Consider the following 11,980-nt stretch of genomic DNA (forward strand, 5'->3'; position numbering starts at 1 on the left):
ATGGCAATAAGCCGCAGAATAAGGAGAGAGTTTCAGGCTCTGTCTCATAGGGTCCTAGCATCTCCAGGTCATGTTTTCAAGATCCTCTGATGGACCCAGCTAATCACTAATGTCACTTTTGGAGCTGAGCTTTAACAATAGGCTATTGGTGGACTGTTCAGGACTGCTTATCAATGAGTTGTCTTTTAAGTAATAGTTATTGGGATTGAGTTATGAGGGTCATTGTAGCTGTAGTTTTAAAAGGAACTGCCAGAGCTCCTACGATGTCCCTCCCCATCTCTTGGAGACAGAATGCAGCAATTGGCTGACCCCTCAAATGGCTTGTAGTTGTACTCTATACTAATTTTACAAATTAGGAGACCAAGAGCCAGTGATGTTCAGTAATTTGCCTGAAGCCATACGTAAGTCATGTGGGCCTCCCAGGTGGTCTAGTGGTCAAGGATCCATCTACCAGTGCAGGAGATGCAAGAGACAAGGGTTCGTGTCTTTTCTGAGTTAGGCAATGGAAAATCCCTTTATTTGAAGGGGAGAGATGCAAAAAGATTCCTTCACTCTGTAAACACTTAATAAGCAGTCATTTTATTGTAAACACTGTCAAAGGATGAGGCCACCACTCGATATTTGAAACAGAACTCCGCACTAAAGCACATTTATTGCTGGTCAGGTACAGTCTCTCGGAGTAGACTATTGAGTTTTCTTTTTTCCTTGGGGGATGTATGCTTTTAGAGATTTGCAGACTTCCAGAGGTCATGGTTACTTGAGTCGTTGTTTGGCTGACACTCAGAAAGGAACTTATGGGCATGAGTCTTCCTGATTGGCTAACTTACAGGGTCAAGGAACTTTCACTGATTGGTTGACTAACAAAACAGTGTTCACAGGGTGAGTTGTCATTGATTGATTACACAGGGTAAAGCTAGTTCTGGTTGTTAACTTGTTCCCAGGCCCCATCAGCCCTTTCCCAGGAATGTGGGAACTTTTAAATTATTAATTCCACACCAACTCTGTCCAATAGAAATAATAGTCACATATGTAATCTTAAACTTTGTAATAGCCACATTAAGAAAAGTTTTAAAAAGAGGTGAAATTAGTTTTAAGAATAAATCTTATTTAACTTAGTATACCTAAAACATTATCATTTTAACAATTATTAATGAGACTATTTTACATTTTTCTTTTCCAAGAAGAAAATGTCTTCTGAATCTGGTGTATGATTTTAATCAGACTAGTTGTGTGGAAATGTTTTGGTTGTGTCATATGGTTAGTGGCCTCCTTTTTGTACAGTGCAGTTCTATGTTACCTGCTGGGGACACAAGCATGGAGGGAAGGCTATGCCTGCCTTCTCTCAGGTCTCAGAGCCTCAAAGAGGCATAGCCCTGTGAACACACACACTATAGTGCTCCATACGGGATCAGGACTGGGGTGAGACAAGCAAGGCACAAACAATATTTAAGGATTCGCTTGCTTTCAGTGCTGCTCAGGTGCAGGGTCCACCCACCTCTGAGAGCGAGCACCTCCTTAACTGCTGCATCCCAAGCACCTCATTAGTCTCACGCTTGTCTCAGCCCTGCTTGGCAGCCTGATAAATGGAAGATTCTGCGGCTCCAACCCCAGAGTTGACAATCCAGATGATCTTAAGTAGGATCTTGGAGTCTGGAGTTTCAGTAAGCAGCCCTAGGGATTCTAATGTAGGAGCTTAAGATCACCCTTTGAGAAACTCTGCTTGTGTCAACAACCTCATGTGAGACTTCATTTACATCCAGTGAAATGTTTCCATCTTTTTCTTTGGTTTTGGGAGTGATTGTTGCTGAACTCACTGATCACCTACCTATTTCTCGGGGCTGCAGCAGGATTCTGAAGTCCCCCTGATAGAAAGCTCCTGTACTCTGAGATCCTGGGCTTTGGGCCTGCGAGGACCATGGCCTAAACAAGCTAGAATGCCAGTTTATTGTTACACAGACACAGTGATTTTCAGGAGAAAACTATAAAAGGCATGTGATGGTGTTGAAAACAATGAGGATCGTGGAAGGAACTGAATTATTTGATGGGAGAGAGCAGACACTGAGACACTTTTGGTTCCTTCATGTTTTTATTTATTTTTAAAAAGATTAAAAAAATTTTTTTTGGCCACGTGACCCTGCATACAGAATCCTAGTTCCTTGACCAGAGATTGAACTCCAAGCCCTCCTCAGTGGAAGCATGGAGTTTTAATCGCTGGACCACTGGGAAAGTCCCTTAACTACTTCCCATTATGTAATTCATTTCACACTGGAGGACAAAGGAGTCTGGCGTGTTACAGTCCCTGGTATTGCAAAGAGTCAAACACGACTTAGTGACTCAACAACAAAAAAGGCTCTTTTTATCTTGCCTTCACCCTAGTCACATCCCTGACTTTAATGATGCTCAAACAGAAAAAGGCATCAGTACTCTTGCCTAGAAAATCCCATGGATGGAGGAGCCTGGTAGGCTGCAGTCCGTGGGGTCGCTAAGGGTCGGACACGACTGAGCGACTTCACTTTCACTTTTCACTTGCATGCATTGGAGAAGGAAATGGCAACCCACTCCAGTGTTCTTGCCTGGAGAATCCCAGGGATGGGGGAGCCTGGTGGGCTTCCGTCTATGGGGTCACACAGAGTTGGACACGACTGAAGTGACTTAGCAGCAGCAGCAGCAGCATGTACCTTCAGATTATAGTACACACAGCCTGGCATTCTAGGCTGTAGGCTTCATGTTACAGTTCTGTAGTTTCCGATGTGTCTACTCGGAAATGGGAAGCAGCCAAAAGTGAGGGGTATCTAATTTTTGTGTGCATGTGTGTGCTTCTGTTTCCAGATCTCCTCCTTGGTATGCTTCCTGCTGTCTCCTGCTGCTTCCTTTGTCACCGGACAGCTGGTGTATGTGGATGGGGGCCAGTCTCTGTACGCACATATATTTGAGGTACCAGGTGAGTGGTCAGGAAATGAGTCTGTCCCTCACTTTGTGCCTTCTCCTGTTCAGGTTTTCAAAATTCTTCTAGGTACTTAAGAGATAAGGGTCTTGTTTTTATTTTTTCTTGTAGAACATCAAAAAAATGTATAAAATATTTATAGTCATCTTATGATTTCTAAAGGCAATATTCTAGTGCAGAAAATATCTAAGTATCTTTATTATAGCACACAGATTGACCTATTTAAAAAGTTGTTCGTGTGTGCATAGGCTAGTGGAATTTTAACATTGAAAAATATTCTCAGTGTGAGTATATATGTACAAGAAAGAGACAAGAACAGAGGCAGAAAGGTGCCATACTTTTGATATTTAACTTCTCTTTGTTTATCCAGTTAGTGGCTTGTGTATATGAGGGGGAGAATCAGACCTGTTAGGTGGAGAGGGGTGGTAGAGTGCAATTTTATAGTATATTTGGGTTATAGATTGAGGGAAACCATAGGAATTTGCTGTATTCATTCATTTTTGATGTACAAAGCAGTTTTATATATCTCAATCTAATGTAGATATTGCGTGCAAATGTGTGTGTGTGTATGTGTGTGTATCTTATGACTAGACCATCAAACTTTGGAGTTGAAAGAATCCTAAAAAATTAGTCAGGTATCTCAGTTTCATCATACATGACAAAACACATCCATAGAACCAAGGCATGTCCAAGCTAATCACTCCCAAAATGTAGAAAAGGATATGAAATTCAAATGTGTCCGAACTGTTGCCAAAGATAGTTGATTAAATGATTACTAGCGAATTAAAGGGCTTCTCTGGTGGCACAGTGATAAAGAATCTGCCTGCCAGTGCAGGAGACATGGGTTCAATCCCTGGTTCAGGAAGATCCCCTGGAGTAGGTAATGTCAACCCACTCCAGTATTCTTGCCTTGAAGATCCCATGGACAGAGGAGCCTGGTGGGATATAGTCCACGGGGTTGCAAAGAATCAAACACGACTGAGCACACACAGGAAATTATAATGTAGTTGATAATAGCGTATATGTACTTGAATTTCCTGTTCAGGACTTACTCTTTTCAACCTACTCTTTCATGTGCTAATAGTTTCATTGAGGATTCAACTCTTCTTTGCATTAATCATTGATTGGTTTGGATCTATAATATTACTCATTATTTCCCCCCAGTATAAATTTTTACTAACAGTACCATTGTAGTAATGTGTATGAGATTCTGTGACATTAAGGATCTCGTTTGGAAACATAGAAATGCCTTCATGGTTATACAGTATTGTTTTCTGATAGCATTTAAAGTAGCACAGGTGGAGGGAGAATCTTTCCACTTCCCTAACCAGTGGAGTTGAGTCAATGTTTGTTAAAGTGAGGTACATCCCATTTCCTTTTTAGAGGTGGGGGGGAAAAACCCTCTAGGTGACTGCTTCTCAAGGCCTCCAATGAAATGGTTTTCTTTTGTAATTCTAACACTTTTTTTTTTTTATCAGTACAAAAAATATTTTTTAAGTTTTTGAAGAAAGCAGCCACATCCATGTTTTAAGAAAATATGCATGCTTGGTCGATCAATTGTGTGCAACTCTTTACGACCCCATGGACTGTAGCCTGCCAAGCTCCTCTGTCCATGGGATTTCCCAGGCAAGAATACTGGAGTGGGTTGCCATTTTCTACTCCAAGGGATATTCCTGAGTGGGGGATTGAACCCGCATCTCTTATGTCTCCTGCCTTTGCAGGCAGATTCTTTTCCACTGTGCCACCTAGGCTTCCCTTTAAGAATATACTCTCCTGAAATAATGAGTGGGAATATTCAGCCTTTTCTTCTGAAGTTTTAAGGTTGCCAGTCCTGCAGTGAGAATGCCTGGGATGAAAGCTAAGCTATACCATTATTAGCTGATATTCTTGAGGAAATTTATTTCTGTATGCCTTCATTTTCTTTTCTATAAAGTGAGGTCCCTGACAATATTCATCAGCTGTTTGGAGGGTTAGATTAGTTCTGTTCTGTTCTGTTCAGTCACTCAGTCGTGTCCGACTCTTTGCAACCCCGTGGACTATAGCCTACCAGGCTTCTCCGTCCATGGGATTCTCCAGGCAAGAATACTGGAGTGGGTTACCATTTCCTTCTCCAGGGGATCTTCGAGACCCAGGGATTGAACCCGGGTCTCCCGCATTGGAGGCAGACGCTTTAACCTCTGAGCCACCAGGGAAGCTTAATGCACATTAAAGGTACTGTATCTGATAGAATGCTTTTAGTTACAACTCACACTGGCTCAAGCAATGAAGGAATTTATTGTCTCAAATAACAGGTGAGTCTTGACTGCAGCTCAGTGATTTCATTGAGGGCATTTTTTCCCTTTTCCCTCTCTTTTTGCTGCTATGATGTTGGCCATATCTTAAGATGGACTCTCCTGGTGCTTGCTGCTCCTGAAGCTCTATGCTTCTTTGTTCATATCCATCTGGACAGAGACAAAGGGGAGGGGATGACTTTTTCTCAGCATATCTAACCAAAGTAAGAGATTCTCTTTGCTTGGTACTGGCTTATGCAAGTGTCCATGCTTGACCAGTAACCTCAGCAAGGGGAATAGAATGAACTTACATCATTCAGTGATCCAAGTAGGGTCTCGTCTCCAGAACCTCATGGTTTTCTAAGTGGAAGGAGGAGACGGGAGACTGGATGCCAGGAGAGGGCAACTCTAAGTGTCTGGTACAAAGGAAGCATGTTTCAGAAGGTACTGTTATTAAGGAAGTAAGATTGGTTGAATGTCTACATTATGTCCAGTGCTATATGCAGGGATCACATGAACTCTCTCACCTTTAACAGAGAGGTATTGTTATCTGCTCTAATAGATGGGGATTTCCCTGGTTGATCAGCTGGTTAAGAATCCACTTGCAATGCAGGAGACCAGCGTTTGATCCCTGGATCAGGAAGATCCCCTGGAGAAGGAAACGGGAAACCACTCTAGTTTTCTTGCCTGGAGAATTTCATGGAGGAGCCTGGCAGGCTACAGTCCATGGTGTCGCAAAGTGAGCGACTCTTACTTAACAGATGAGGAAACTGAGGCTCAGCAAGAGTAACTTCTCCAAACCTGTAGAAGTAACTTCTACAAAGTTACTAAGTGGTAGAGATGGGATTCAAATTGAGGTTTTTCTCAAAACCTTTGCCATGTGTCCCAGTGATTTCTTTTTCTTGCTAAGAAAAGGGGTGATCCAGGGAAAATGACAAATGGGTTTGGTGGGAACTAAGAGAACTAATGAGGTTAATTCGTGTCTGACCTGAGGTTTTCCATTTAACAGATCATGACAAGTGGCCCAAGGGAACAGGGGACCTTTCTGTTGTCAGAAGCTTAAAAGAATCTTCTAAGCATAAAGCCAAACTGTAAGCTAAAGAAACATGGAAGTGTCCTTTGTCCCCAAGTGCCTTAACATCTCGACAACGTGCTTCTGTACTTTACAGGAACTTATAATCTGTATGGGAAACTCACATTCTGATTTTTTAATGTTAATCAATTACATCTATGCAAAAGTTATTCCTGAAATAAAGTGCCAACCAGTGTCCTTTAACTCGTGATCAAAAACAAATTTTAGGAATGGAAATTAGCATAATTTATGATTATACTTTTAATTCTAAGAAAGGTCTTTGAAAAGTGAAATAGTTTCAAGTTAATGATAGTGGTATTATGATCTCCCAGAAGGTTCTAATATTTCATTATAAATATTATAATAAATCTAAATTGTGGCATCATTATGATTTTTATAACAATGACTCATTTTTGATGGCAAATACTTTTGGATCAATAAAGCTTTATATAATTATTGATGTGTGGTTTGTTCATGAAGTCATATTTGTACAAACCCTCTTAATAAAAAAGAAAAATGAAGTCATAAGTGGTATTTTTTTTTCCGCCCTTGGCTTGATATGTGTCTTGATTTCTTAGCCAAAGTGCTCCCCTTTCTTCATGTTTCTCCTTTTATATGCAAAAATTTTTTAAATTAAAATCTATACAGCTATATTAGGGTTCAGTATTCTTTCTTCTGTTGATCCTTTCTATCCCTTGATCTTGATTTGTGGAGTATCATCTACAAACTGTATATGTTCATTTTTTTTCTCTTCATCAATGAAACCTGTTTAAATTGACTTATTCCCTGTAGAAGTGAAGTAGTTTCTTTAACAGTAACACTCAGTTCAGAGCAAATTGATTGACCAAACCCTGAGCGGCGTGGGGAAGGGCAGGTGTGGGCTGCAGAAATTGCAGAATCTGCAGTTTTATCAGCATCCCAAGCAGGTCTGGGACTAGGATGAGGCTAATGAGCTGCTGTGGGTGCCGCTGAGGGAGTTGCTCACTCTTGGCTGTGAACAGGGAAGGGTCGCCCTTGAGAGTGAGCCCAAGCTCCCTTTAACATTGTATGCATGCTATGTACGTAGCAGAAATGTTTTCCTCCTAGACTACATTTTAGTAGTAGCTTTTTGAAGGTGATAACATCACAGCTCCTAAGAATTACAAGTTGACTTAAAGGGGAGGGTGGCCCCAGCACAGGTTGGTGCAGAAAATGAAAGAAACAGGTCTTGCTTTTCAAATTATCTCTTGTTGATGATGGTTGATAACCCCTTATTGATCCCTAGGTTGAAATTTGCTTATTTCTATTTAACACATGGAGCCTGCCCTATGTAGCACTAAACTTAACTCCAACTCCTTATTAGATCTTCTTGTTCGACCATTGCTGTACAGCTGATCATTATCTGTGCCCTAGAATTAGAGGTCTGCACTCCAGGATTTCTGTGTGTCATAATAGTGCCTTGTCAATAATGTTCTTCTGTGACTGCACTTGGTAAATTTTGCTGTAGACTGGATGTTCCTGAATGGAACTCATTCATTCAGCTAATAATTTGGTGCCCATTCTATGTGCTCAACATTATGGTAGGAGTTGGATGTTCAGTGGTAAAAAAGAAAAAAAAAATATATATATATATAATACAGAAATATAAATTTTAAGTTATGATTTATCTATTTTTCTTGAAGTGTGGTTGATTTACAATGTGGTATTAATTCCAGGTGTATAGCAAAGTGATTCTCACACACACCGCCACACGCACATACACATATTCTTTTTCAGATTCTTTTCCCTTATAGGTTATCACAAGACACTGAATACAGTTCCCTGTACTATACAGGTGGGTCCTTATTTATCTATTTTGTAATAGTTAAGTTGCTCGCTCAGTCGTGTCCAACTCTTTGCGACCCCGTGGACTGTAGCCCACCAGGCTACTCTGTCCATGGGATGCTCCAGGCAAGAATACTGGAGTGGGATGCCATTTCCTTCTCCAGGGTATCTTCCCGACCCAGGGATTGAACCCAGGTCTCCCTCATTGCAGGCAGACGCTTTAACCTCTGAGCCACCAGGTAATAGTAGTATGTATCTATTAATTCCAGACTCCTAATTAATCCCCGCTTTCTGCTTTGTTAACCATAAATTTGTTTTCTATATTTGTTAGTCTGTTTCTGTGTTGTAAATAGGTTCAGTTGTATTATTGTTAAGATTCCATATGTAAGTGATATTTGTCTTTGTCTGACATTTCACGCAGTATGATAATCTCTGGGTCTATCCATGTTGTTACAAATGGCATTATTTCACTCTTTTTATGACTGAGCAGTATTCCATTGTATACATGTACCATATTTTCTCTGTCAGTGGACATTTAGCTTGCTTCCATGTCTTGGCTATTATAAATAGTGCCGCTATGAACATTGGGGTGAATGTATCTTTTTGAATTAGAGTTTTCCTCTTTTCCAGATAATATGCCCAGGATTGGGATTGTTGGATCATATGGCAACTCTATTTTTAGTTTTTACAGATCCTCCATACTGTTTTCCATAGTGGCTGTACCAGTTTACATTCCCACCAGCACGATAGGAGGGTTCCCTTTTCTCTGCACCCTCTCCAGCATAAAATTCTTTAAGTGCTCACAAGGATAAGGTCATGGTACTAAAGGCATATAAGAAAGAAAGGAAGAAAAGGACATCTAAGGGGAACAAAAATAAGACATTTCTATAGTTACTCATGTCAGCAGAGGTTTGATAAGATGACCTTTGTGGATGTTATACACACACATGCACAGACACACACTCACACACATACAGACACACACACACACACACAGACACACACACTGGTCTTTTAGTTCATGGCTTGTGTTAGTTCAGGTTCGCAGAGAAAAAGATGCCAAGACACAGTAAAACGTGCATGAGATGTCTGGAGAATGTGCCAATGGAGGATAAAAGGCAGGGAGTCCAAGAAGGCATCCATAACCTTCAGACCACAATGGTGTCTGACACCTGTAGAAGAGGGAGGGAGAGAGGGATGGGCGGGAAACAGCTCGGGTTACAGCCAGAGTTGCCACATGTGTGAGATCACAGTCACAGTGGGGCAGAAGTGTATCAGGAGGTGCTCAGTAGGTCACCTGGTTCCACATGTGCCCTTCCTCCCTGTCCCCACTCTGTAAAAGTAGCTGTGATTCCTCCTACTGGTGATGGCAGGGCCTTTTCTCACCAGCTGGTACCTGGTCACAGGGAGTCCAGAGTGCCCTGGAATCAGAGTTTCAATTCAATGTAACCTGGCTGTGTCCCTTGGCAAGAATTGCCCTTTGGGACTAGGATCTCCAAAACTGCAGAGTCCAGAACCGCAGGGATAAATCCCATGGTGGATCTTAGGGAGTGATGGGAAGTAGGGCCACTACCTCTTCCACTCCTTGGTTCCCAACATGTTCCCAAAGCCAATGAGGACATGCATCCTGAAAGACGGTGCCCCATCCTTTCAGAGGGTTGATGGTACTTCTGCTGTGTCTTGGTTATTTTAGTCCTGTTGTGAGGCTGGTTTTCTCTGGAAGTCTGGGGTATGATACAATCAGTGGTTCCATGATCAGGGACCCACTCTGATCACCTGGTTGGATATTGGTGCACGGGATTCCATACCTGTGTATCCCGCCCTGTATAAACCCCTAGATCAGTGATCCTCAACATTTTTGGCCTCAGGGACCAGTTTCGTGGAAGACAGTTTTCCAGACTGTGTACTGGAGAGATGATTTCCAGATGATTCAAGTGAGTTATAGTTTTTGTACACTTTATTTTTGTTATTATTACATCAGCTCCACCTCAGACCATCAGGCATTAGATCTGGGAATTGGAGACCCTTGTCCTAGATAGCAGTGGTGTCTGAGTCCCTGTGGACAGGAAAGTCAAACTCTTGGCTGGAATGGTAGGGCTTCCCTGGCAGCTCAGCTGGTAAAGAATCCGCCTGTAATGCAGGAGACCCTGGTTTGATTCCTGGGTCAGGAATGAGTTTCATGGACAGAGGAGCCTGTCGATAGGGTCAGAGTCGGACATGACTGAGTCATGTTCACTTTCTTTCATTTAACTGGAATGGCGTCTGTCGTTATAAGGCATGACACAAATACCACACAGTCATTTAAACAGGAAAAGTTTAATGTAAAGAATCATTAAGCACAGCAGGGGATTGGATAGTAGGAAGTAAACACACTTTTAAAGAATACAGGAGTAGTAGAAGAACTGGCTATAACTGGGCTGATAGGAGGAGAAGAGCTTCTCCCACCCCTTCACCCAAAGCTGACAGACCCTGTTGGGAGGGGATAGCTCTGGTTTACTGGATGGCTGAGAAGTCACTAGTCATCTATGGGGCTTTGCTGGTGGAATTTGCTAGAAATCTGCCCTCTGGAATTTGGTTGAAATTTGCCCTTTAGGGTGCCAAGGCAGCTGCTGCTATTGCTGACCCAAGTGCATTGCTGACTGGGGGCTGCCAGGTAATCAGCAGTATAGGAAGCACTGAACTGGGAAAGCAAAACCCTTTCCCTTGTGCAGTGTCTCTCCATCAAAGTTTCAGCACTCGCTGGCAAAGGAGAGGCTATTTAAAAGGCCTAGATACATTTCCACAGAGCTGAGAAGCAGTACATCCATAAACATCAAGACAGCCCTTTCCAAAAGAAGTTTTGCTCATTCCACAGCTGTCATGTCAGTCAGTCCACAAGTCTTTTAGTTGGGCCTTTTTGATTTTCTGGTGGCTCAGACAGTAAAAATCACTGCAGATGGTGACTGCAACCATGAAATTAAAAAAAAGACGCTTGCTCCTTGGAAGAAAAACTCTGACAAACCTAGACAGAATATTAAAAAGCAGAGACATTACTTTGCCAACAAAAGGTCCACATAGTCAAAGCAAAGCTATGGTTTTTCCAGTAGTCATGTATGGATGTGAGAGTTGGACCATAAAGAAGGCTTAGTGCTAAAGAATTGATGCTTTTGAACTGTGGTGTTGGAGAAGACTCTTGAGAGTCCCTTATACTGCAAGGAGCTCAAACCAGTCAATCCAAAAGCAAATCAATCCTAAATAGTCATTGGAAGGACTGATGCTGAGGCTGAAGCTCCAATACTTTGGCTGCCTGATGTGAAGATCTGACTCATTAGAAAAGACACTGATGCTGGGAAAGATTGAAGGCAGGAGGAGAAGAGGACGACAAAGGACAAGATGGTTGGATGGCATCACTGACTCGATGAACATGAGTGTGAGCAAACTCCAGGAGATGGCGAAGGACAGGGAAGTCTGGTGTGATGTAGTCCATGGGGTCACAAAGAATTGCGCACGACTGAGTTACTGAACAACAGATGGTAAAGAATCTGCCTGCAGTGTGGGAGACCTGGGTTCAATCCCTGGATTGGGAAGATGCCCTGGAGAAAGAGATGGCAACCCACTCCAGTATTCTTGCCTGGAGAATTCCATGGACACAAGAGCCTGGCAGGCTATAGTCCATGGACTTGCAAAGAGTCAGACACAACTGAGTGACTCACACATATATACTTTGATTTCCAATGGAATACAGACACACTTCAAAACTCCCCTGTCATCTAAAGGAATACTTATCTCCAGTTATCTAAAGGGATATTTTGAATCTTGTGGACAACACTGTTTATGACTCGTGTGGCAACTAAATCCATCTGTTGGTTAGCGCAGTCGTGCCCCTCTGAGTAAGAGGCACGCCTGCCCTCT

The 11,980-nt window shown here is 42.2% G+C and overlaps 1 protein-coding gene across 2 annotated transcripts in view; it reads left to right on the top strand.

Annotated features, from left to right (window-relative positions):
- PECR (peroxisomal trans-2-enoyl-CoA reductase) overlaps positions 1-6,748 on the top strand; it is a 44,275-nt gene extending 37,527 nt beyond the window's left edge. Inside the window, exons 7-9 of one of the 2 annotated variants that reach the window (XM_088827741.1) lie at positions 2,830-2,941; positions 5,059-5,155; positions 6,224-6,748. In XM_088827741.1, coding sequence (XP_088683867.1) covers positions 2,830-2,941; positions 5,059-5,153 — 207 coding nt within the window. In that variant the 3' untranslated portion in view covers positions 5,154-5,155; positions 6,224-6,748. The remainder of the gene's footprint in view (positions 1-2,829; positions 2,942-5,058; positions 5,156-6,223) is intronic. The other variant, XM_055398440.2, reaches the window with a different exon arrangement.
- The last annotated feature ends 5,232 nt before the right edge of the window (positions 6,749-11,980 follow it).

The sequence above is a fragment of the Moschus berezovskii genome, chromosome 2 (genome assembly GCF_049115385.1).
Source record: "Moschus berezovskii isolate FMDL1 chromosome 2, NW_MosBer_1.0, whole genome shotgun sequence".
NCBI classification, from domain to species: domain Eukaryota; kingdom Metazoa; phylum Chordata; class Mammalia; order Artiodactyla; family Moschidae; genus Moschus; species Moschus berezovskii.